The sequence below is a fragment of the Lates calcarifer genome, linkage group LG10, assembly GCF_001640805.2.
Source record: "Lates calcarifer isolate ASB-BC8 linkage group LG10, TLL_Latcal_v3, whole genome shotgun sequence".
NCBI lineage: Eukaryota > Metazoa > Chordata > Actinopteri > Centropomidae > Lates > Lates calcarifer.
Genome location: NC_066842.1, coordinates 15,028,300 through 15,055,719, shown reverse-complemented (window position 1 = coordinate 15,055,719; position 27,420 = coordinate 15,028,300). Strand labels below are relative to the sequence as shown.

Sequence of the window (27,420 nt, the reverse complement as noted above, 5' to 3'; positions counted from 1 at the left end):
CTTGAGCAATTGAGTACAGAGGGTGCTTGAGCAATTACTAAATATGTGAGGCTTGATATATCCTCTTTGAATGGGCTGGCATATTCACTGAATGGCCTTGCATGTGTCTGGTTTGAGGAGGCTTGTAACCTAAATGAAAGGGTTTACATGAGTCATATAATTGATTCCATGCTGAGCCAGAACTGTTGAAACTGAAATTAGTTATTTCCTCTCATTGATTGTCCTTATCTAAATATTCAATGTCGCTGGGCCATGTAACATAAACAAGCTGCTGTTGCTGTTTGTATAGTAAGGCTATGAAAGGTCATTTTGTAGCAGAAGAATGCTCATTATACTGCAGGATGTATGATTGAATTGATCAGTACCACTCACCAATGATAAGTTTGCCTAGGTATCTGGATTTTTTTCTTGAGTCACCATTTACCTAGTGTTAAGAACAGCTATATAATGTAGCCCCATGTACCAGCATCTTTAACCGTCACATTACATGATGATGATAGATGGGACTGCATGAAGACCTTTAAGCATTATTCCCCCTCCTAACCACCTTATTTTCCCACCAGACACTGTTGGACTTGGGTGCATCACCTGACTACAAAGACAGTAGGGGGTTGACTCCTCTTTACCACAGCTCGATGGTGGGAGGAGACCCCTACTGCTGTGAGCTGCTGCTGCATGATCATGCACAGGTCGGCTGTGTGGATGAGAATGGCTGGCAAGAAATACACCAGGTAATACACTGACACACATACGTACAGATAAGAGTGATGGGTTGTGTGCAGAATATGAATGCAGGTGCAGGATAAGTGCTGTTTTCATTTAATTGATTTTTGTGTTGTTTTTTGTTGTTGTTGTTGTTTGTTTGGTTTTTTGGTTTGAGAATTTATTTTGTGGCCCTTTTCAGTAGATCTCTTTTTGTAACTTCATGTCCTATCACACTTTTTGAAAGGAAGAAATTAGTACACATATTTGGCTCAGTTTTTCTGTATATGAATGTGGGTTGGCTGCTCAAATAAATTTTCTGTGTGGAAAAACACTCCTGATACATGGCATTGTGCCTTGTCTGACCACCCACACCTAAACATGTGCACACACTCATACATATTGAATGCTTGTTTACTCAGAGAAATGCAGTACGTTAGCAAAACACTGATGGCTACTAAGATGTCACTACCTATACATGAAGGCCTATGTTTTTCCATACTAAATGAAATAGAAACCTGCAGAAATGAGGAGTTACTGGGACTTCAGAGTTCACTGATACCCACTAAGTTACTCATTCTACTGTTACTGCAACTGTATTTAAGCCAGTGCCTGGCAGTCCAAGTGGTGGTGTGTTAAGTATAGAAATAGGCTCTTGACTAACAAAGCACAAACGCATTATATCTTGCGCATTTTATACACATACAGCCTCAAGGCATGCCCTGCTCTATAAACATAACAGAAGCTAGTGCCTACATGCTGTTTTTGTTTATGTTTGTTTTTAGCTTATAACTGAATAATGACAGAAAGACACCGGAGGTCTGAATGGTCTTGTACAGTTAATGGCACCAAACACACAGCTGTGGGATTCATCTCTTCAGTTGCTGACACTGAATATGAATAAGCACAGAGGACAAGTTGAATGGCCACATTTTACTGTAATGAGAGTAGGGGAATCAAGCTAATCCAAATGTTGAGAAAACCCTCAAATGTTGTGCATTTGAATGCAAATATTCTTGAGTCTTGTTTGGAAGAAAATTTTTATTACTGTTTTCACCACTTCATTTATTTTTCACTTTAGTTCATCTGTTGCCACTGTAAATATGATAACTAATTCAAAGTGAGGACAAAAAGAGCCACAATGTCAGTCAATATTTGCCTGTTTCCTACACAAACTTCCCCCTTCATCTGTCTTCCTAGTTACTCTCTCTTTTATTCTTTTATAGTTACTTACATTACACTCTCAGCTTGATCTCAAGGTCTTGCTATTATTGTTACTTTGAAGACGATAAACAAAAAATGAGCAGATTTGTTCTAACATGGCATGTATGTTTAGGACAGGTCTTTCATAGATTTAAGGCGTCTCACCTGCTTCTGTCTCTTCATGTAATCCCAGACTGAGTCACTGATGTTGGGATCAGGGCTCTGTGAAGGCCACACCATCTGTTTCAGGACTCCTCATTTTTCAGAAGAAAGCTCTTTATGACTCTGGCTGTATTTTAGGGTTGTTGTCATGCTGCATGTTAAATAAGAATCTGAACATCTAAAGTTCCTGAAACTTTCTGTTGTATTTTGTCACAGCAGTTTCTACATTTCAGTCGTTGTTGGTCAAATTCCAACTCTGACAGCAGCCGACTGTCCCGTATCATCCTCTGCTGCACTTGACAGTATCACCATCACTGTATACTATAATATTCTTTAGTAAATATCTCCCCACGACCGTCTCTCATATCAGCCATGGACTGCTTTGTTTTAGAGAGATGTTTTTTTAGCATCTAACCAACAGTACCCCAAACCATTCTCTCAAGTGGTCCTCTAATATGACAATGGGCACCAAATTTGCTATTTACTAATTTGTTTTTGGTGTTTTATGTTTTAGTTTGCTGACAGCAGGACTTGAAACACTGCAGTATGGAATTTGTATTCTTTTGAAACTTTCCAACACATAAACAGAGGGAGAGAACAATATAAGGGCTTACTTGCATACATGCAAGTATAAGTAAGTATAAGTGCCCTTACAATGTGTGGATACACTAAGGGGTGTAAATGGAAGGAGTGATAGTTAATTGCTGAAATAGATCATGTTTATTTGTTCATAAATTCAAGCTAGTTACTGTACAGTAAATTCAATAGTCCTTCAGCCCTACAGAATTTCTCCCCATTTCATTTCTTTCATCTCCTCCTTCTTGTCTCTTGGTTTTTTTTTTTTTTTTTTGGTTTTTTTTTTTTTTTTGTCCTTTTCAGCATTAGTATTCTAGCAGTATACAGTGTGTACAATAGGATACACTGTGGAAGGTCTGATAACCAACAACAATCCCAGCATCATTTGTGTGCTGTCTTACTGCTGTCACACACTCTTAGTGAGACAGAACACAGGAGGTAGAGAACAATTGCTGGGGATAGTTAGTGCATTTCTTTGTCAATGACACAGGACAAAACCAGGGAGTAGGGGGGAGAAAAGAGAGAGAAGGTAGAGATTAGATGAAAAGTTTATTGCTCCCAGTTATGTGAAACAAAGAAGCTGAAAAAAGGCATCATTCTTGCCAGAATAACTTTAACTCACAGATTTACATTCAGCCTTGGGCAATGTATGTGATACAAACAAGGCTTCCCCTTGCTTGTAGAGACTGTTAACAACATGAGTGAGGAGAATTTCACAAGTACCCCAAGGAAAAAAAACAAACCCAAAAGGTTTAAATATTTTAGTCTGTAACATTCAGGTGGTCTAAATGTTGCAGAAACTGTTTTTTGACTTATGTTTGTATTTGAGTATACTCCAGCTGTTCCACTATAATCATTGCCCTATCTGTATTGTGAAAATGGAAAGAGGAAGGTTACATTAAAAAACTGTATTTTGTTTTACTGTGACAAAGAGAAGACTGCTTATGCTGGTTTTTGCAGAGGGCAGAGTCTGAGAAGAGGGCTGCAGCCAAACTCACAATTGTGTATACAGTATAGCTTACAAAAACACAATGTGCTGTTGACTCATTTGGCAGAGTTGCACATACCTATTAGATTTTTGGTTAAAATCCACCATGGGAGCCATGTCACACATTTTCTAATTTCTTGTTCCTCTTCAGTGCAACAAATGTGACAGTAAAGCATGTCCAGCTCACAAATGACATTTTGTGGTTGCTCCAGCTTGAGTTGGTAAGTAAACAAGGCTTAATTTTGTAAAAAGAGTAAAAGTGTGTGTCCTTTCAGGCATGCCGCTATGGCCACGTGCAACACCTGGAACACCTGCTGTTCTACGGAGCTGACATGAGCACCCAGAATGCATCTGGAAACACCGCCCTGCATGTGTGTGCCCTCTACAACCAGGTAACAGTTAGTAGAAAACCGTATTACAGCATGCATGCTTGGGCACTGGATATGGATCAGTTTTCTGTGGAGTTACATTCATATTTGACTGTTGTGCATCACATGATTTACATGTAATGCCAATGTTCAGTGCCAATGCAGGATGAAGAGTCATATTTACATATAGCAGCGGGGTGACAAACTGGAGGTCAGGAGGTTAAATGGCTGTGTGATGCATTTGCCTTCTCATTGTCAGTAAAATAGTTCTGAGGAATAATATAGTATTAGTGAGCTGTTTGGCAAGTAGGTTGGTGTTGTTGGTGTACCTGTGTATGTGAACTGTGGCATCTATGTGTGGGCATTTTGAAGTATGTAAGCGTATAAGCTTTTATCTGTTTACTTGTCCTCCAACAGTTGTAGGAGGCAGTTTCTGTGCTGCAGCCTTGAACCTAGTGGGGCCCCAGTGTCTTGCTCGAGGACACTTGTGCAATGCAGACACTTGCTGTTACTTTATAGAGTTCTCTGATTCGTAGCATATGTGCATGTGCACACTATGAGCTTGTGATAACAGAAAAGATGTATATATAGTGTTTGTTTAAAATCTGAATGAATGCACTTTATATCAGTTGGAGGTAAAGGAAGATACGAGAAGAGATGGGGGTGGTAAAAACCTACTAGGTGCAGTATACACATCTGCTGCATAGAGTGTTTGGTTAGAGGCTTCTTGAAGTGAAACATGTAACTGGGAATTCTGGAAGAGACTTTTCTGCTGCTTCATTGGGAAATAGAGAGTAGTGCTCAGTTCATGAACATTAAATGAGCACTTTACTCCTCTCTCCCTTTCATAGACAAACAAGTGAAAATGTGTGTGTGTGTGTGTGTGTGTGTGTGTGTGTGTGTGTGTGTGTGTGTTTGCGTGTTGTAATTTTAATTGTGTACTTTTCAGCTAATTCCAGTCATGAGGAATGACCTGCTTTAACTGGATTGGAACACCATAGTCTCTGGAGAGAGATAGAGAGAGAGAGAGAGAGAGAGAGAAAGAGAGAGAGTGAGTGTGAGTGTGTGTATGTATGTATGTGCGCACGCGTATGTATGTGCGTGTACGGGTTTCAGAAGCACAACATCAATATTTAATACAAGCTGTTTGTAACACATCCACGTGACTGAAGTCATTACATGTTCTACTTCTCAGTGGAGGGATAGGACCGGGGGTTGAGCCTCTGTGGAGCAAGAGGGGATATAATCAAAGATAGAATATCTTTCTGTTTAATTTACAGTTTCTTGTACTTCTTGTTAATCTACTCTTTGGTAATATACCTTGCTCTGGCTCTTTGACGGCCACTGTTATCCTGCCTATGGAAGCCAAGCACCACCATGAGCTGATTGATCCCAGAAACAGTGCATCTTAGCAGGGTTACAGCAGGCTCGAAATGTTGGCTGGCAGGCTGATTATATACAATCACAGAAACAGAAAGAAAGAGGCTGGTAGAATTGACCAGGAAACTAGTAGTCCAGTGGTCCTGATAGATAGCTCAGGACCACTGGACTACTGTGTATTTGCAATCAGATAAACATTAAAGAGAAAAGAGAGGGTGTCAGGAAAGAGGGACAGATGTATTCTGGGAGAAAGAGAGTGGATAAATGATAAGGTAACATGATCATCAACAGAATAAGCTTGATCAATGGCCTGAAAATCTCATTCCTTGGGTCTGGCTGGCCATTAACATTTACTTAGTGGGCTTTTAGCATGGCAGATGTGACCAGCAACAGTGAATGAAGGCATGGCAGGGGTCTTTTACCTGACAGACAGATCCATAGGAGGTGGTTGACTGCAAGATTGAGAAAGGACACAGTAGGTAATGGCAAGTATGTACAACATTGATGAGTGAAATTAAAAACATAAAAAACAAAAAGTAAAAACATAAAATAATGAGGAATTCAGCTCTTACTTAGAGTGTTTCATGTTTAAATCATGCACCTTGTGGTTTAGATGTTTGTCACAACACAACATAAAAACAAGCTCTACATTCAGGGGAGGATGCCAAATCTGCTCTTTCAATTCTAACGAGAGAAGGAATCCTCAAATGTATAAACATGGCTGTTAGAGGAAGCATCTGTCACACTCTTCACACATGACTGACCTGCGTCATTACTGTAAAGTACTCGACTTAGCTCACTGTGTATTCGTATGTAGCTAAAGTAATCACATCTAGCAAACGATGGTGAGGACTCCTGGAATGATTTTCTTAATGAATTCCTATAGGAAACCTTGGAGAGAAAAGCAAGACAGATGGCCCACACTGTAATTGGCCTCCATGTGTGCATGTCTGTGTATGCAATGTGTCTGTGTAAATTAGCATAGAAAGTCACTAAATGGCAAAAAATTCAGCTGTTGAGGTTCTCAAACCTCCATTCATTTGATTATTTAAGATGGTAACACATTTGCATCACCACAAGGCCCAAACACAAGGTTAACATCTTGTAACATGCCATGTAAATGGAGAGGTTCAAGTGTGCCACATGGGGTGTACGTGCAACTGTCAAAGTGCTAAATGTCTCACTGAAGTAACAGATAGTGGTGTGGCATTTACCACCAGTTCTTCTTCATATCTCTGTGGTATTGAGACATGTGTAATAGCAAGCATTTTATTGATTCCTTTTTCTCACCTAACACGATCCATGGCCTGAAGAAGAGTTATGAAACACTAGCATTAGGCTGGCCTTGTTTTCTCATTACTGCATGTTAAAATAGCAGGATAGACTGCAATACATATACTTATACATATACATATGCATTTACACATATTCTTTAAAAACAGCCTCCAAATGGAGATAATTGTGTCAGCCATTGTGCTTCACTTGAGTGTGCCTTTATATGTTTCTCTATCCTTTTTCCTTGTAATGTCTCCTTTTACTCATCTACATTCATTTAACACCTCTTTCCAACCTTGTGTATTCTCCAGGATTCCTTTCAAAACTGCCCCATTCAGCAGATTTCTCATAATCTAATTTGTGCACTCATTTATCTGTCTTAATAAAACATACAGACATGCACAGTTAGCTCCTCACATTTTGTTTTAGATTACTTTGATAATCATGATCATTGTGACTCTTAACACTGAAAAGTGTGTGTGTGTTTGTCTGTGTTTTTATATCTTTGTGTGTATGAACCCTCATGGCTGTGCATGAAGCTGCATAATGTATGGGTGATTAGCAATTAGCTAAGCTAACAGCCGTAGGCGTTTATCCATATGGGTTTTTAGTTCTTTTAGACCCTTAATGGTTGTATAGACTATTAGCAGCAAGAGTAATAATGCATTATTCATATCACCTGCTCCATTTACTGATACCCACACATCTTCACTGTCTATGTTTACACGGGCTTTACAGGTTTATACAGGTTTTCTGTGTCCCATCTGACACCATAGTCATTATACACGCTCTTTAGTTCAAGGCAGTCTGTCAAAGCACCCACATAGCTACCATCTATGATCTAAGGGCTTTACCAGAAGAAAGGTACTCCACTGCATTAGTGTTAGCTTTACAGTAACGTGTGGGGTTCATCATATGATATGAGTAAAGACCGCATGGACGTTATTAACTGAACCACATGTTCAATCAATCTGTGCATGTGTGTCCTTGAACGTGTGACTCAGTGGCGAGGGGAGTCACCAGAGTCATTGTTCTGATTGTAGAGCAAGGCTAGTCGTGTTAATTCTGCTCGGTGTTAAATTACATATCGACCCTCAGCCAGCCAGTACATGGACACATAACCGTGTCTATCCAATCTACGATTGGGCTGTTTTTGCCAGAGGCGCCTGTGCTCATTTACACGCAAAAATGTATGGCAATAATCTGACACACAGGAGAGAGAAATGTGTAGTTGTGAACTAACGAGGATGAGGATGTGTTTCTTGTATGGACTAATTTCAGGATATGTTTTTACCTACATGCTGCTTGTAGTTATAGTTTAGCCATTGTTTTGCTAACCAGACAAAATCAAAAAGTTAAATAGCTTTTATATTAACCATTGTCTTACTACAGTCACTGGCACACTTTCTGACTGTCCATCTGTCTTTCTTTTTTTCTCCTGTTCTTCCTCCTTGTTTACTGTAATTAAAAGATACAAGGGGTAGATCAGCAAAAACTTTAGCTTGGAGAGTAACAATATACAGATGGATGATAAATTAAAGGAAGAACCAAAAAATGGGTGCAGAAACAGGATGATAATACCCCCATCCACAGGGCATGAAGGGTCACTGAATGGTTTGATGGGTATGAAAATAATTTGAATCATATGCTCTGGCCTTCACAATCACCAGATCTCAACCCAGCTGAATACCTATGGGCCATTTTGGACCAATGTATTAGGCATTGCTTCCCACCATCATCATCAGAACACCAGATGAGGGAATATCTTTTGGAAGAATGGTGTTCCAAGTCCAGAGACTTGAAGAAGCAATGCCAAGGTGCATCAGAGCTGTTCTGGCAGCTCATGGTGGCCCAACACCTTACTAAGACACTTTATGATGGTTTTTCTCAAAAATTGTCACCCCTCTATATATTTTTACCCTCAAGGTTACTTGGATACAGAACAAGACTCTAGGAAAATGACATCATTGCTAGGAATTATACCTCTGTGGTTGTGTCGCTAGAGTTGAAAAGTAAGATACTAAGAGTTTGCATTTGTGTGTTTTGCTCTCTTTTTTTTTTACAGCAACAGTACAACTTCAGGGATGCTGTGCTTTTGGTGAATTGGTTGAAGATTGTTATTACATTTGTTTACATTGTTTTCACTAATGCTTTAAAGCCTTTGTTCATAACAGTTTGGATGAGAATTATGTCTTTATCTAGATTCACAGTTACAACGGTTCTAATGTTCTTCCACCTGCTTTTCTTAAAGACAGTGAGTAATAGTGAATGGCTCAAGTAAAGATGTTTACACTGTGATTTTTAGAAGCACCTCATGGAGCTGACTTATGCTGATGTTTATTTGGCTGCTGATTTTCCACAAGAGGGAGATATTAGCTATCAGGTAGCTTTTCTTTACATTCGTCATTAGTGAAGACATTCGTTTGGATCAATAGCACTATTGTACGCATGTCAGCAGTTGTGTCTTGTTAATACCAGTACACAAAGACATATGTGTTTGCTGCCAGGGTGGAACATAAAATCCTTTGTTGTCAAGGCAGGCGATTTCTCACTACTTTAATGCACAAATGAACTGAATAACAGTTGCACCAGCCAAGCATTCCCTTAGTCTCCTTAGGTATTTGATACGCACTGAGTCACTTGTATTTGCTTTAATTATTTTATATTCTCGCACATGATTCTGCATCCCTAATTTTTATAGCATCATGCGTATGAGAAAGGGAGTCTTATAAAAATAAAGTTTATTTTAATTTCTTCACTTTATTTATAGCTGTGCAGATATAGCCAGTACTCACTTCCAGTACAGCACTGCTGTAAAAAAACAAATAAGTGTCCATGTTTGAATAAGGATATCCTTTCAGTGACTCATGCCATATCAAATTAATCACGCAAACCTGCATAGCACAAGGGTTTCTCAAGGGGCATCTGTGTTCTTTTTAAACTGCCACCAGTGCTTTACTTGTTGGAGTCATTCTCAATCAGACCTCATACTCTCAGACATGTTTCTTTTGGAGGTGATCAAAGAGGTTGCTTGTAATTCTGCCTCTGGCAACAATTGTCGCACTGCTTAGCCTGCTAATTGCATTCCACTCGATATTTGACTTTCTAGAACCAAACCATGTCCAAATTGTATAATGTTTCACTTTCTAATCATTCTATCCTTCCACTGTGGCAGTGTGTGGTGTCCCTCCTTCTTCAGCATTCAGACATGCATTAGTCTTAGCAAAACAGGTAAATGGTCCTCTGTTGTTTTTTTTGGTCTATCAGTGACACTGCCATTAAAGCTGCGCTGGTCAACACACACTTATTTAATGCTTTAGGTGGACTATATCTGATGTCACATCTAATACTCCAACAATACTGACACAAACCGTATTAGGCAAATCCATTTCATGGCACATGACTTATACTTTGTATACCACCCACCTCTAACAGAGAAACGCATTAGAACACTGGAAATGGCATCCTCAGGAGCTCTATACATCATTTTCTGTGTGTATGTCTTGTGTCTGTGTGTGTGTGTGTATGTGTGTGTGCATGCGTGTGTGCGCATGCGCACATGCATTTGTTTGTGTATTTGCATATATGTTGGTGCAGTACAGTAAAATCAAATGTAGTGACATTTAAAACTCCCAGCAAAAACACATAAATGTCTTTGTTGTCATTCAGGATAGCTGTGCACGAGTTCTCCTGTTCCGGGGGGCCAATAAAGAGATAAAGAACTACAACAGCCAGACTGCTTTTCAGGTACGTGCAGTAACCAAGACCCACTGTGTGTATTATCATACTGTATATCTTTGACATGTCAGAGCTTAATGGATTGAATGAGTAGGTCTACACCTAAAGTTGATAAACTGAATATGTTGATTGCCATTGAAAACTTTGAACAACAGCTCTCTCAACTCCTCTCTTACCATAGTGGTCTGTGTCTGAATTCAAGCCTTGTGGTTGATGAAGTCTGTGTGAAATTGACACTGACACTAATTTCCTATGCAGATCAAAGTTAATTTGTTTGTACATTTGTGTGTGTGGTCCACACAGTGCCCAGAACATTGTCACTCATACAGATTTTACACATCTGCTACAACAAAGGACTAGATGTGTAAAATATTTATTAGGAAATGATAAATTGTTTTTATATTTTTGTTTAGCATTTTGACAAAAATGTTCCTGTTTCCTTACCTGTACTCATGTATCTTTCCCACCTCTAGGTGGCTATTATAGCAGGAAACTTTGATCTGGCTGAAATCATAAAGGTCCACAAAGCATCAGATGTTGGTAAGTTGGCAGCAGTGGTTGTATATCACAAGGCTCCCTCAGCGTTCCATAGGTTTTAATCTGAATGTGGTGTCAGGGAGACATCAGGTTGAAGAATGGATGGGCATAGACAGTGCAGAAGCTCAAGGACAGTGATTATAGGTTGAATACAGAGGTGTGGGGAAATGAAACGAGAAGGAAATTTAAGTGATGTGGAGAGTGTTTCAGGTGTCATTGGATCCCTGCTGAGTTGAGCAGGTCTCTGTGACGTGAACACACAGGAAAACTCTGCCATCTAGTGTGGACAGGATGTACTGCCCTTCTTTTTTACATTGTGAAATAATGATGTTCAGAAATTTTATTCCTGCTAACTAAAATAGGAATCATGTGTAATGTGGTGAATTTATGGTTCATTAATTCTAAATTTGACCACTCCATCATTACACTATAAATATACATTACTTTACACAGCCAATGTGTTGGTAATGTATGTGTGAACTTAAACACACATGGTTAATTATTTTTATACATGAAAATTTTTAATGATGAGAATATTTAACTCACAGCTACAAGAAAAAAAAAACAGTAATTTCATTATCAAAGATCTTAAACGGCCTCTCCTATTCTGTTCTTTATTCTTCAGTGGCCGATAATAAAATATGATAACTGATGAGACTGATAAAACACTACTGAGGTTTAATAATCTCATTTTTAAGGATTTACTGCAAAACCATCAGGACCAGATCCATCATTTCATTTGATCCTTTGTGTAAAAGTCTACATATAGTTTATATCTCTGTAAAGAATCACAGCTCAGTGTCAGATTTGTGCGACCTAATAATACGCTTTAACAAGCAAATTTCATTGACCTTGAGAATATGTGCAGTTGCAGTTATTTCCCCATCACAGCAGTCTTTTCATGATGCTTGCTATAGTTGCTTCATATGATATAGTGATTCTGTCAAGAGGTGCTCTAGATGTGCATATGTCTTTCTTCTCTCAGTGCCTTTCAGGGAGACCCCCTCCTACACCAACCGTCGACGTGTGATGCCTGGCTCCCTGCCTTCGCCACGTTCCCTGCTCCGCTCTGCGAGTGACAACAATCTGAATGGGGACCATGATCACATCCACAGTCAGACCCCCCGAGAAATTCGCGGCCGTCAGGGTCACTCCCCTGTCCCCTCGCTGCGCAGTCTGCCAGCTCTTGGGCAACAGCACAGCAGCCTTGGAGAGGTAAGATTGAGCCATTGAATTTTTATCTGTGTGTACACATTTTAGCACGAAAAACCAGTGAATGACAAAATGAGAAAAATAATATCACATCATCTTATTGATATAGTCCCTTTGTATATTTGGTCCATATGTCACACCAAGATGATTGTGATGTTATAAACATGTGTATGATACTTCTCTCTTCTTCTGCTCTGTCAGAGCCGTCACGGTGAGATCCCTGACAGCAGTCTCCAGAGTACAGGCAGCTCCAGATCCTCCCATTCACGCTCGCCTTCACTACATCACATGCATGAGGAGGACAAGCCAATTCCTAGAAGGTCCCACAGCCATGGCTACCCTCATGGACACGGCCCTCGTGGAAGACTCAGGTCTGTAAGATTTGCTTTGACTTCAGCTCAACATCATTTGTCAATTAACTCAACTAAAGTTTGATAGACAGATTTATAAACAAGCAAATCATTTCCTTTCAGTTCCTAATTCATGTCTCTCACTTGTCAGTCTTGGCAGCTATTTGCTTTAAATAGATAATCTGTGATTGACCTTGTGATTATTTGCTTACTTTGATATGTAAACCTAATTTCAAAAAGCAGAAACCCCCATATGATGTGTCTAAGTCACTTGCTAGTCACCAGACAGCTTTCTGCATCTTATTCCATCTGTTGCTGTCTGCCACTGGTGATAAACATGACATAATATCAGTCAGTGCAGAATCTTGTTTATTTATTCATACATCAATTCCAGGCACACATGAGAGACATTTTCATGTTGAAACTGTACTTGCAACCCGCCCCAAAAAGGTCATCTATGCAAAGCATAAACTGGGAGCTGAACATGTAAATGTATGTTAATAGGTTGGGATCAAATTTACAGTGGCAGATTGAAACACTGATCAGTAAGAGGTCTTTTATAATTGAACGTTGTGTAGCTGTTGTGTGGCCTGCACTCTTGTCAGGGTATGAGGGCAATGATCAGTGGCATGGTGTGTGTCTGGCATAGACAACAGGCCTGTTTATGTAACAAGAAATGCAGCATTTGTCCTGCTGGGAGGACAGAGGGCAAATACCGTGCTTCAAATCTGTGTGTGCGCACGTCTGTTTGTATGTGATGATGTGTATGTATAGCCACATGCACATGGCTGTGTACATGGGTGCCTTCACAGCTCAGAGATAGACAGATGGAAAGGGGCTAATAATGATCACCATGGGGACCAATTGAAGACTGCCAAGCTGCGAGTGTGTGTGTATGTCAGCTTGTGTGAGAGAGATTGAGAGACAGTGGATACATTCTGAAATTAGAGCTATGAGTAATGTCATTGGACGGGCCACTCAGTTCAAAACAGCTTGTCACTTGATTGATACATAAATCCACTGATGTAGTTGTAGCTGCTGGGTGCTGGAACAAATCTCTTTGCTAGTACACTGAACCATTAGACAAACTGCACAGTAAACTAAGGCTCTGATCACATCTCGGAGCAAAAGATGGAAGTGGTTTACTGACACTTGGTTTGTTACGCTTTTTATTATGATCATATGTCAGAGCAAGATCACCGTACAGTACACATCTACTGTGACTCCTAGATGCCACACACTGTGTGTGTGTGTGTGTGTGTGTGTGTGTGTGTGTGTGTGTGCGCGTGTGCGCGCGTACATGAAACAGTCTGATGTCTGACAGGGGAATTGCATTACAGGCACAGCTCCAGCCGTACTCCCCTCTCCTCTAATACTCTCCTGTCACTTTACTCCATCCATCAAAGACACACTCTCTCTCTCTCTCTCTCTCTCTCTCTCTCTCTCTCTCTCTCTCCTCTCTCTCTCTCTCTCTCTCTCCTCTCTCTCTCTCTCTCTCTCTCTCTCTCTCTCTCTCTCTCTCTCTCTGTGTGTGTGTGTGTGTGTTTGTCTTGCTCTTACTTTCTACCTCTCATTTTGTCCTTCACACAAGCACACATAAACACATACAAACAGTGCCATTAATCTAAGGTTTGTAGCTAGAGATCAGTCAACATCCTTTATTACATCATGTAACATGGACATATCACGTAGTGAAGAGACTAAAACTCTTGGGTGTTCAACCGGAAATTGAATTATATGAAGTGAATTTGGTTCATTAATAAATTCACACTGCAGCGTTAAACCACCCTCGCCTCTTTCTATCTATCACAGTAAGCACATCTTCCTCTGCTACATGTGGCACTACATTGGCATTGCCATTCACTGACAATGATACGTGTTAGTGTGCTCATTTTGTACAAGGTTGATTAGAGTGCGAAAAAAGGGAAGAGGATGGAGATGAAAAAGAAAAAGACGCTTCAGCAGGTTTAGTATGTCTGCTGTGTCCTGACCTAAATGGCCTTCTGTACACAGGGAGTTAAGACCTTGTTTTCTGTGCGCATTACCCTTACGCCAAGTATAAAAGTGAGGTGAATGTATAAAAAGCCCAAAATGAGCAGCTGGTCTCCATGGCCAGAACCCGCACCCAAGTGAGACTGATACTGTCCTTGAATATTTTCTCTCTAATATTTCTCCCTCCCTTTCTGTGTTTCTGTCTCTGACCTTCTGTTTATGCCCATGGTAACTCTAGAGGCATTATGGGTACCAAGGGAGTGTGAAATTAGCTTGGCCGGTCAACAGCCCGCCCAACGGCAGACTCCAGCAAGTTCCTGTGGAACTTACCATCACTTCCTCCTCCTTGGACGTGTGTGGTGCTGTCAGGGTTCAATTGCTTGGCCAGGCTTCAGCAGAAAGTTTAGATGAAAGAGAGAATAGAGATGGGTCAAAGTGGCCTGTTAAGACAAGATCAAGAAAGAATGACAAAGGCAGATTAAAGCATAGACGTGTGGGTAACAATCACTCTAGCTGGTGCCGTTGACAATATAATAAGATAAGACATGATGCTGGGTGATAACATGGCAGAATTTTATGTAAGAGAGCAAAATTTGTCCTTGTCATATGAGGTTAATTTGCTGTTTACAGTGATGTGCAGTCAATACAAAGGAATGATTGATCAGGACTGTGTCTCGACAGTGTCAGAGATTGTGATATTGTGCTTTGTACCTTAAGATCTAGTCAGTCTCGATTTGGAAGAGAAGCTCTCACGCAAGACAGAAATTATGTTACTGAGCAGAGGAAACCAACTTTTATCTTTTCCATCTCAAATGTGTCATTTTCCTACAACACCACAGAAACACATTTAACATTTTCAACCATCTTCCTTTGCAGTTGTCATGGTGAAATTTGAGTTTTGCCAGTATTTATTAAGTAAAAACAATTATTATATGACTTGGGGCTGGTTTAACTCAGAGATGGATCAGTGAGTTTTTTCTAAGTTACCTAAAGCATCACCAGGAGAGGTTCCCACCCCAGCCGTTGGTTGAACAAAATGTTTGAATGTCAGCATAAGCTCCTGCTACTCTTTATCTGAAAAGTGTGGGAGGAGATTTGGATGCAGGGGACCAAATCTCAATTACAAATGAAGATTCAGTCACACAACATTCTGAATCATGTTTGCATGTAAAATCATTTTGGTAGTTGGATTTGTCAGTGAGCAAGAAACTGCATCATTACCTGTTGACGTGCTGTATCCTGAGCCCTCATGTGATGTATACTGGCAAAAAGCCCAACAGAGGGGCGTCCTGTTCCCTTCACCTTTCGATTCTTTGTTAGTTGCTGTTCCCCTCACCTCTTTTTCACCTCGTATCCCTTCCCTCTTTCTTTACATTAGTCACACCAGTGGCTGTTGGTGTGAAGATTATCCATGGTGCCTTAACACAGCCAAAGGGCTGAGGTACACAGAGAAAAAAGGAGGACAGGAATAGGGTGGAAGAGGAGGAGGAGAAGCAGAGTTGAGCTTCTTCTGCTTCACCTGTGGTGAATTCACATCAAAGAGGATTGGTATTGATCTACGCACATCATCATTTCTATCAGAGGGTGATTCTGATAGATAACAGTGATCCATTTGGCTTTTTATCGTCTGTCTTTGTTTAAAAAACTGGTGTTGTCTGCATGGGCCTGGCCACACACAATAAATCAACAAAATAAATCAATATACGCCATTTTATACAGTATAGAGCCCTTAACAGAAATGTACAATATGTGCCACTGATTTCAGAATGCATCAAACATGTGGATGTGGTTTACAAATAGCAGAGGCCCCTCCAAATGTGGTGAAGGGCAGTAACTGCAGGTACCTTATCTACTCTTCAGCAGTCAGTCATTCCGGTTCATGTAGTAGCAGTTTGATAACCATGTTAGCTGATGTCCTTCTTTCCAACGGTATCCTCCAACTCTTCCTTGGAGACTCTAAGGCTTTCCCAGGGCAGATGTGATATGTAATCCCTCCAGCATGTTCTGGGTTTTCCCTGGGGTCTCCTCCAGTTTGATGTACCCATGAAGTTTTACTCTGAGCACCCTCTGCATATCTGAGCCCTTTACCTTGTCCCCGATGGTTAGCCCAGAAACCTTGTGAAGGGAATTAATTTCACCATCTTGTATTCACAATCTCCCTCTTTCTGTCCGTTCCCAGAGCTTATGACCATAGGTGAGGGTTTAAATGTTGATCAGCTGAAGGTCTTCACCTTCAGGCTCAGCTCCCTCTTTACCATGACAGCCTACTACTTACATCACTGCAGGCGCCACATGAGTACACCTGTCAATCTCTCATTCAGTCACCTGCACTCGTGAACGAGACCACAAGATACTTAAATTCCTTCATTTCAGTTGGGAGTGAATTGTTTATGGCTCCCATGGCTCAGCACGAACGCCCTGTCTCGTCATAGTGTGTCCAGACACCCACAGCACACCCTAAAAAAGGTGCAAAAGATGCATCCAAAGCATGCAACTGTTATCCACATGGCCTAAGTGTTTTTTTTTGTATTTGAACCTCCACCCCTTTCTGAGATTGAGGTGGAGTTTACAGTTATGTGTTGATCACACCAATTGACCCTATCTTCTAATTTCGCATAATGGTAAAGTCTCTGTGAAGCATAAACTGTCTATGTACAAACAGATTTGCTGTTCAAGACCTTAATACGTTCTACCCAGTGAGCAGAGTCCACATTCTACTTCCTCCTTGATAGCCATAAACACTCCCACATTGGGCAAGAAAGAATGAGAGAGCATATATTCATTCAAGTGCAGCAATGCAAGGACAGACTGATGATCATTAGAATGCAGTGTGATGCTGATTATGACTGTGTTTATAATGGGCTCATCTCACCTTAGAGAGCTGGGCTATTTGAGGAAAAAGCCATTTACCTGAGACAGCAAGGCAGTCATGTGAGAAAAGGCTACACTGAAGCTGCTTAGTTTGATAGCATCTGTGAAAATGGCATTTAATGGCATTTACACTTGCATCTTCAGAGTTATGTAGGCAGTTCATAGATTCTGACATCCAAACTGAGGCAGCTAGACTCATTATTGAGCTGGTCAGATGTTAACCTGTCTAGCTCATTGATCCTGATATCTGTCATGCCCAAATGATTAGCTTTAAAACTTTTTTATAAGGGCCACTTATCTGGAATAATCTCAAGTTTGGTCCAATCTTGAGAAAACAGATAAAGAGTTTGAAAGGCAGGTAATAAATAAGACACAAACATTTGCTCTTGATTTTGCACAAAATGCACCTTGGTTGCTTTGTGCAACTCACACATTTTGATGCCCCACATACAATGGGACATTTATTTTTGCATCTTGTTTTATCTGATATCCCTTTATTTCTATGAAAAATAAAACAATAATGTCAAGGTCACTGTGATCTGTGTGAATTACTGCTACCACATTCAATAGCTGTATTGCATAGCGAGGTTACTGAAATGTGTGAGATGACAATAGAGAGAGAAAATAGTCATTTGGGGCAATAATTTTATTAAAAATGATGTATGACAAATTGACTGTTAGAGATCCAGGTTCATATTATTGGCTTATCAGTGCATTTGTTGGCAATATTTCCTTTCCTTTTATTGACAGTTGCCATCGTTACAGAGGCATGGCTGGTGTCCTAGGAAACGTTAGAGCTTTTGTAATAGACTGCATTAGAACTTTGTGTATGTGTGTAGTTGTGTGTGCATGTAATGGATCCTACATCTGTATCTTGTAGAGGCCACTCTTAATGAGGCACAGTGAAAGAGAAGGAAGGCGAAAAAGGTACACTGAAACAGAAAAAAGTAGCTGTTGTGTCAAATGCATTACAAATTTGCATACTTAAATAGCAATTCTTATCATTATGATAAATAAATCTAAACACCACACATTAGATGTCTAAATCGTTTGTTACTTGTGGGAAAAAATATACACTGTGTTAAATGTAGGTATAATACTATTTTTTATCCAGTATTCAACAGTTTCACATGAACAATGAAACAAAATAGGTATAAAACACTTTCAGAAATATTAAGACATACAACTGTGGAAAAAGGCAAGAACACTGAGTATTTGTCATGCGCTGCTTGAGGAATAAACTAGAAATCTTTTTACAGTTTTATATAGCTTCCTGGTCACTATAACAACAAAGAAAAGTCTGCTCTTTGCTCCCATTTGGTTTAATTTCGAACTGACTGTACAAAGCTTTCTGGTAGACTCTTCTGGTGGTCTGTTAAACTCTATTAGAGCCAGAGAGGATATGAAATAATACAGAAGTGAAATCCAAGAAGCAGCTTATGGATCCACCATGATACTGATGTTTGCAATAGTAACTCAAAAGTAATTCTGGAGGCCATATAGAGTTAAAGAGAAGGTGTTGAGTTGCAGTAGCCTCATCTTGTAAAACCCAAGCAGGTCATTAAGGACAAGAAGAGAGCAGAAACCAGCCCCCCACCACCCACCACCCACCACCGGCTGCCAGGGAGCAGCTGAGGTCAGACTGTGTACATAACCTCACAGTAGGTGTATGGGGTGGTAAAAACGTGTGGGAGGTGGATTTGAGTCATGGAAATAGGTATCCTTAAGTGATCTAATTTTTTGGCTGTCTCTGTCTTGTCTTTGACAAAGCCTCATCTCCCTACTTCTTCTGCCCCCCCCCCCTCTGCTCAGTGTGTGCTGCTGATGTTCACAGTGCTGGGGCTCAGACATTAACATGCGGCAGCCATCCCGGCCCCTCAGTCCCTGTGGTAATTGGAAAGCCGTCAGCAAGCCGTTGTTTCGATGGAGGGAGGGGGGGCAGAGAAAGAGAGGCTGGGTGAGACGGGGAGAGCAAGAAAAGCAATAGAGAGCTGGGGAGAGGAGGAGACAAACAAGGCTTGAAATGAGGGACAGGGGAGACAGGATGGAGAAAGAAGGGGAAAGGGCGCAGGAGGCTGGAATCAGGTGAATGAAAGAATGAAGGCTATAAAGTGACTGATACAACGTGCTGGGGGAGGAATAGCAAGAGACTGAAAGAGGTTGAAACGTAGATAGACAGGCATGAAAGGGTTTAGAGATTCCTAGTCTTTCAAGGAAATGCTGCTGAAAATAGCGTCAAATAGTCTTAATTTAGTGCACGTGTTACAGTGAATGAACAGTGAATTTGTCTATATCTGTTAATGCACATAAACCCACTTACCTGTAAATCCCAGATCAAGTAAACATGACCATGATTGTATTAATTATCTATAGTATCTGAAGTATGTACATAAATTACATGTGTTTAAATGTATGCTTGACAACGCAAAGAGCAGCAACATGATACTGAATGTAACTTACACAGCGGTGGCAAAGAAGTGATGAATGAAGACTAGGCGGAGCTCTGCCGCTGCTGTATTAGAATTCACCAACAGAGAGAGAGAGAGGGAAAGAGAGAGAGAGAGAGAGGAGAGAGAGAGAGAGAGAGAGAGAGAGAGAGAGAGAAGATGCAATGCGAAGAAATGTTGAGAAGGAGAGGGATAAGAAGGTGAAATGGAAGCAAGAGAATGAGAGAGAGGGAAGGAGGGGATTCAAGGCAAAGGGAAAGAGGGAGGAGCGACAGTTAAACCAAATGGGCTGGAGCTTTTTGCCCCCCGCCCCACTGCACACAAGCATGCACACTCACACACTCTCACACACACACACACACACACACACACACTCACAGCCTGCCTCAGGGAGCCATGGCGCATGCACGCTCGCGGGCAGACAAGCAGGAGGAGATCAATCGTGCTCTGGGACTAGTGTGTGTGTATGTGTATGTCAGCAATGTGTTAGTGACATGCTGGTAGTGGCGTATGTCATGCTAGTGAGAGGTGCAGTGTTAGCAGGAGCGGAGGGGGCTGTCTGTGTATGTGCCTGTGCGCACTGCTAGAATGCACATAGAGGGCTTGTGGTGTGTGAGTGTGAGCGAGCCGTCAAAGGGGAGGGGAGCTACGGAGCGCAGCAGCAGCAGTAGCAGCAGTAGCAGCAGCAACATTTCCAGAGTGTGTGTGAGCGAGTGTGTGTGTGTGAGGGGTGGAGGGGAGAGGAGAGGCAGACACGGCGGGACTCCCGGGAGAAGGAGCGGGAGTCGGGGAGCAGACCCAGCCTCTCTCCTCCACAGCAGGAGAACCAGGATCCAAGGACGAGGCAGGATCTGTAGCCCAGCCTGGAGCAGCTGGACCTGGGGACACACGGGGGATCTGTGTCCCTCTCTGGAGGGGGCTACTGCTAGAGCCCTAACTCAGGATGTGTTTGACTAAGGGGGGCTTCCAGACGGATCTGACAGACCCACACAGAGAAGGAAACAGTGCAGTCCCTCTTAAATATTTCTTCTTCTACCTCGGTTAGGATGCGGGGGAGAGGGGAGAGATAGAAGAGAGAGAGAGAGGGTAAAAGGGAGCAAGAAGGATATTGTCTGTGCTATTAAGGAAAGAAGAGAGGGAATAAGAAGGGGTGGGGGGGTGGTTGGGAGGAGTGTACTCTCCTCTCATGACTCTCCCATGGAACACTGACTGTTGACTGTTGATCGGCAGGCACAGGGACTTGTTTATGAATCCCTCCCTGGCCACCATAACAACCAGGGGGAGCCACCAGGTTGCTGTCCCGCTGACAACCATGTCGGTGACCACGGGCTTCAGCTACCAGCTCCCTGGAATCACCACAGTAACATATGTGTTTGTTTACAGCCCCGGCTCAGTGCAGCGAGACCCAAGCCCCCCCCATCACACCCCTCCAGCGCTGACAGGCCCCCGCGGGCCCAAACGGAAACTCTACAGTGCTGTCCCAGGACGTACCTTCATCGTGGTCAAGCCCTACACACCACAGGGGGAGGGAGAAATCCAACTCAACCGTGGAGAGAGGGTCAAAGGTAGGTTGTCTATTATCCCCTCGCTTAACCCTGCTACTGTAACTACTACTCTTTGACACTGCTGCCACTATTCTGTATTTCATAGCATGTCAGCAATTCTCTGTCATTACCACTAATGATGTTTAAACTCTCCGGTGAAGTCCATGGCTATATGTAGCTCGTATGACTATCAGAGTTGGGTTTGTAGCAGAATAAAAAAAGCAGACATTCCTCTGCTCTCATACTTCTCAGATACAAAGCACTCCATTACTTCACTGTTTTTCGCTGCAAAGCAGTTATGTAATCTCTCAACCTGGAAGTCATTTCAGTGTCGTTTGAGCTTGACATTGTGAATTATCATTTCATTCACTTTGTAAATGTGCTGTTTTCTGCTTTACACAGAGGCGCCGTGGCTTCGCTTTCATGTGTTTGTATGTGTGCTTTTGTCTCCATCCATGCTTCACTCAAGACTATGACTGTAATGACGTAGAAGGTAAACTCCATAATATTCTTCTCACCCTGTATCTCTCCCATATATCTCAGTGTGTCAACTCTACACCTGCAGCCTAGCAGTTAGTTCTTGGCCTTGTTTGAATCCACTTGAGATGTGTTTACAATCTCAGTATAAATCTGTGATCACTTCAAGGAGAGGGCATGCAAATTCAAACAGGTCCTGTGTGCTTTTCATCATTGGTATGCTTAACCACTGTCCTTCCTCCTCTGTGAGAGTGCTTCTCCCCGAACGTACAACTGCTTTCCTCCCCTCTCTTATCACCTGTCCACAGACACCCAGCTCCACAGTGACCCCACACCCTACATCCTGCCACTTCACATACATCACCATGGATCAAACCCACATTAGCTTAATGGAAACAGTTCCCTCATGTCCTCAGAAAGGCTGGAGAGAGAGAGGGCGGCCGCACTCATGCTGAGACCTCTCATGTTGCTTTCAGATCTACAGAGGCACAGGAAGTACAGATTAAGGGTCAATTTGGAATATCAATTTGGATTTTGTGCAACAATCACAACACACATGAACACACACCCTCTCTTATCTCTTTCTCTCTCTTTCTCATTCAGTAGCAAACAACACACAAACAGTAGTCTGGACCCACTAGCAAGACCCCTTCTCTCTGCCTGGAAACACACTGAAGTATTCCCACCCTTTGTAGATGTTTTCTGTCTTTCAGCTTCTTTGTCCTTACACACCCTTACCAGCGGACCTCCTCCTGTATGCTCTGATGCCTCTTCTTTATAGTATTGTGTCTGTTTTATGAAAACACTGCTGTCATTTGCACGAGAATTACTACAACAGGTAATAATCAATTCAGTCTCATGTTTTTGAAGAATGAAACTGAATGGCATTTTCTGAAACTGTGATGCATACTGATGTTGACACAAATGTTACCAGAAATGTGATGACTCAACAGCAGCCAGTATACCTCTATCTACTGAATGGATCTGCTGTCACTGGCTTTTCTGTCAGTGTAGCTGAATCCATAACCCTGCCACTAATGTGAACACAGTGTTTTGCCGTTCTTTCATGTTGGCCATGCAGGAAACAAGCTTACAGTCGCATGGCTGCCAGCACCATGGCCCGGCCAAGTAAACCATCTGGCTCTGTTATGCAACACTGACCATCATAACCATTACTGTGTTGCATTCACTATGCCTCTGTAGTCCTAGGTTAGAAACTGAGAAATACATCACTGATGTCAACTGGTTGCTGAAGTGCTCAAACTGTTCAGGCAGTTCCAGGTCTATGTAAAATATTTGTTTTGGTAACCGCGTTATTTAGTGGATTTTATGTGGTCCTAGCAGGGGATGACCAGCCTTCCTGGTGCACAGAGAGACTAGGCTTGAGGAGCCACTTCCTTTAGGGATGGATGACCCTTGGTTTGATGCATAATGTATTTCATCTAATCTGCATTCATAAATGGATGAGTTGCTAATAGTAATAGGACTCATTTGCAATGGAAGACAGGAGGAGGTAAGGCAAGTGAAAGAGAGGGAAAAAGAAAGATGGATTTATTTCTTTATCTTTTCTCATCTTTTGCTCCTGATTAAGGTGACAAACAAATAATCAAACAAAACATCTCCACCTCTGGGGATGTTTATACGTGCGTGTAAGTGAATGTACATGTATATGAAGTTAAAATCAACAGCACTGTCTGTGCCCTGAAGCTAACTCTGAAGCTGACTGATTTGGATTACAATTATGTTAATGATTCATTAACCTCCTAAAACATACACACATATACTTGCACACATGCATGAAGCCACTCATTCACTCATTTGTCTTCCTGTTAATGTCCTCATCACCTGCTATACCAGAGGAGCATCTTTACGATGAGATCAGACTGGGTAAATCTCACTGAATCATCTTTTTGTCTGTGTTTGTGGGTGTTGTGTGTATGTGTGATATGTGTTAACATACATGGTTACACATGTAAGCATTAGCATAACTGTTTATTAGCTTGCCTATTAGTGTGACTACCGTGGTCTGTTGAGGCAGGGAATATTGTATACTGTACGGGGAAATATGTGTCACACTGTGTAGTTTAATGAAGACCATTGATTTTGTTCTAATGGGAGACATACTGTAGCTCTCAGCAGTAGACTGTAGCATGTTCCTGGTCAAGTGTGTGTGTAGCTAAGCCTTTACAAATATGAGATTCTTGAAAACTTAATTGCACAATGTAATGATTTCTTGTTTTCCTACTTTTTGTAGTGAATGATGAGTGTCTGGATTCAGATGGTAAATACAGCAGAGCTTTATAGCAACACTTCCCATAGCACTTTGTTTATGTAAACCCACAGCTGAACTAACCTGTTCTAGACAGTCACATGTCACTTGATTAATATGTTTATATGTTTACCTTGACATGACACTATGATTGTTTGTTGTTTTTTGCTCATTGCAAGATATTCATCACAACTTGAGTAAAAATTTAATCAGAGCGAGCAGTGTAACCAGCCTAGTTTTGCAACCGAGTGCTTTTAACTCCCACAACCCTGACAGGTCTTCCTAAATTATTTATTGTTTTTTACATAGCATGACAGATTTTTGGCAGTGTACAATAACCAACAAAAATTCATTAACTCTGATTTATTTCCTTTTAAGATTCCCTGTAGAAGTTAGAGGTAATGGATGAAATCCATGCTAGCAGTAACATACAGTAGTGTACAGTATGTTGTGGTGGGATAGGACTAGTAACGTAACTGTGGACAGCCAATATGTACAGTAATGTGTTTATATAATGACAAAAATACCTGCTCTATCAGTTATGTATTAATTCATGTAATGCATTATAGCTGACACCCTGTGTAATGAGGACTATGAGGATTACGCGAATGTCATTAATGATGACCATGATGAACATGAAGGTAAAATAAATATTTCTGCTTTTAATTGTGAAAGAAGGATGACAGAGTGGTTAAAACGGTAAATCGTTAAGGAAAATTATGTATTATTCTGCTACCACAAGTAATGATGTGAAGATCGTAGCAGTCTTTTGTTCCTTCAGAGCATGAGAATTTTCAGGCTTATTTTTAAGTTTGCACTGTTGAAGTGCAGTGAAGAAAAAATGAAATGAAATGAGAATAAGAATCTGTGACACTGAGATAAAATGTAAATGGTACAAGACTTGTATGGTTCTTAAAAGTTGCACGATTCTACTTTGTCATCCTTCGTCTAGCACTGATAGATGCACATATAACTCCAATGTGCAACAGTAGATGAGTCTTAAATGTATGCTTAGTTTCAGTAACTGAATCAAATGCTTGAGTCCCCAAGAGCACATGTTTTATCCAACCAGTTTCTCATCCATTATGAAGAATTGCTTGGAAAAACTCCCAGTCTTCACTCAGTGATTGTCAGTCCATTGGTCTGCTGTCTGAAATCAATGTCTCTAGACAGCCATCGTCTAGACAAACAGCCCTGCTGTTCGCCATTTAGCAGGGTCATCCACATCCAGCTCTCCAAGCGCACTGTTAGTTTCAGATAATGAGATCTGTTTGTCGTTCCTCACTCGCTGACCGCCAGTGGACCACAAAACTAGCATGCACTTGGTGTCATGGCGTGTTTGAGTGTGTGTATGTGTGTGTGTGTGTGCATGTGTGTGTGCTATTATCACCATTCAAAAAAGTGGATTCCTCTATTATATTATTATTTTGTGGTTTGTCTGTTTGCTTTCTGACAGACCCTCAAAGTGCTGTCTGAGGGCGAAGACTTTGTTTTAGGGTCATGGTTAGAATTAGGTTTAAGTCAGGGTTAGGGAAAGGGGCCAAGGAATGCATAATATCAATGAGTGTCCTCACAAAGCTAGAAGTACAAATGTGTGTGTACATGTGTGTATGTGTGACGATCCTACGGTACACTCCATGAACAGGTCCATCAGGGCCATCCCCCTCCACCCTCTTGCGTCCCCTCTCTATACTCATTCCCCTGCTTACCCCTGTGTTTGTTTCTACTCTCTCCCTTCATTGATGTAATCTGATCTGATCATTCGGATGGACATCTCTTGAAAGGCCACTTACTGTCACTATGGTAACGGACGAGTACACATTCCACCGTAACCTGGTCCAGCTTTTTGCACACTTGTGTGCACATACAGAGCCCCACGCAGATACAAACACATGTAGACACAACTCAACACACAGCTGCAGGTACAAACCCAAGAGCACCAAAACACAATTGAAGGAACAGATGTGTGTATCAACATGCTGCCCACCCCCCCAGGAGCTTTAACTGCACATTCAGGACATTCTTCTCCTCAACAAGGTGACACATTTAAGAGCATGCTTCCGTAACAGTGTATTACATCTCACACACACACACGCACACACCACATACACCTTCTCCAAACGCCATTATAAATCTTGCAGACAGCCATGAAAATGAAACCAGCGCAAGTAACGTTGAGATTAGACATTCACAAACATGATTAATGGGGTTTGGCCGAACCCAGTGTGTGCAGAATATTAACACTGCTATGGGCAGTGGAGGATACCTGGACCAGCTATACCGACACAAACACACATACATATGCTGGCTTTTAATGGATTATTCCAGGTCTGGCTTCACACAGGCTCAGAGAGCAGCTGTTACTGCTGTTACGATCTCTAGGAACACACACAGTATAGCTCAGCCATTTACAAATACTGGCCTACTGAACACCTGCCACAGAACTGCAAAAGCTATGTGTTGAACCCATTGTCTGAAGGTATGCCTCTCTTCTTCCCTCCAACAATAGCTACACATATATGTGCATTGATGTGTATGTGTGCTTTGAACAAGGCCACGAGGCAGTGGATTATACAAATGAAGCTGTGCACACTGTAATATATTTTTGACCACACAGCTTGCTATTGTTAAGACTAAAATGCATATGCATCTGTCCGTTACCAAGCAACAGGTGCTAAGAGCATTACAGCTCTGACATGTGATTTTAAGACCAAAATAAAAATGATCAAATTATGCCTTTAGTGAGTTTCAAAAAATCCATTTGGTTCTGAGAAACAATGCTTTTTTACCTGCATGTTTTTTTCCTTGATTCTTAGAAATATTCCTCCATTTTCTCTTTATTTGCTGTTAGCAGATCAGGTTGGATGAGAGCCTGTGTGCTAAGTGTTGAATTTAGACTTAATATCACTGTTAGCTTCCCACAGTGAGCTTAGGGTGAATTAATTAGACTTCCTGTCTGTTTGGTAGTAGCATGAAGTGTATCGCATGTGTGCGTATGCATGTGTGTTTCTGTGTATGTGCAAGTAGGAGCATCTCTCCATTGTTGTTTGCATCATAAAGTGTGTGTGTGGTTCGTGCATGTGTCTAAGTTTATGTCTGCCTGTGTGTGTTTGTCTTTGTGCAGCATAGTGTAAGTAATTGCCTCCCACAAGTTAGATAAACAGCATCCTTCAAGTATTCAGCAACCAGCTGTCCTAATATCCGAGGCACATATGGAAGAAACGTCTCTCTCTCTGTGTCTTTCTCCTTGCCCTCGCTCTTTCTGTCTGTTTGACTCTTTCTTTCTCTTATATACTTATGCTCACATACATGCACTTACACATAATACA

General features: G+C 41.4%; 1 protein-coding gene across 2 annotated transcripts in view; it reads left to right on the top strand.

Annotated features, from left to right (window-relative positions):
• The window catches only part of shank3a (SH3 and multiple ankyrin repeat domains 3a), a 166,218-nt gene that overhangs the window by 84,643 nt on the left and 54,155 nt on the right, over positions 1 to 27,420 (top strand). For both annotated transcript variants that reach the window (XM_018663819.2, XM_018663820.2), the window contains 7 exons: positions 564 to 731; positions 3,907 to 4,023; positions 10,324 to 10,401; positions 10,866 to 10,932; positions 11,915 to 12,144; positions 12,343 to 12,512; positions 21,185 to 21,366. In XM_018663819.2, coding sequence (XP_018519335.1) covers positions 564 to 731; positions 3,907 to 4,023; positions 10,324 to 10,401; positions 10,866 to 10,932; positions 11,915 to 12,144; positions 12,343 to 12,512; positions 21,185 to 21,366 — 1,012 coding nt within the window. The remainder of the gene's footprint in view (positions 1 to 563; positions 732 to 3,906; positions 4,024 to 10,323; positions 10,402 to 10,865; positions 10,933 to 11,914; positions 12,145 to 12,342; positions 12,513 to 21,184; positions 21,367 to 27,420) is intronic.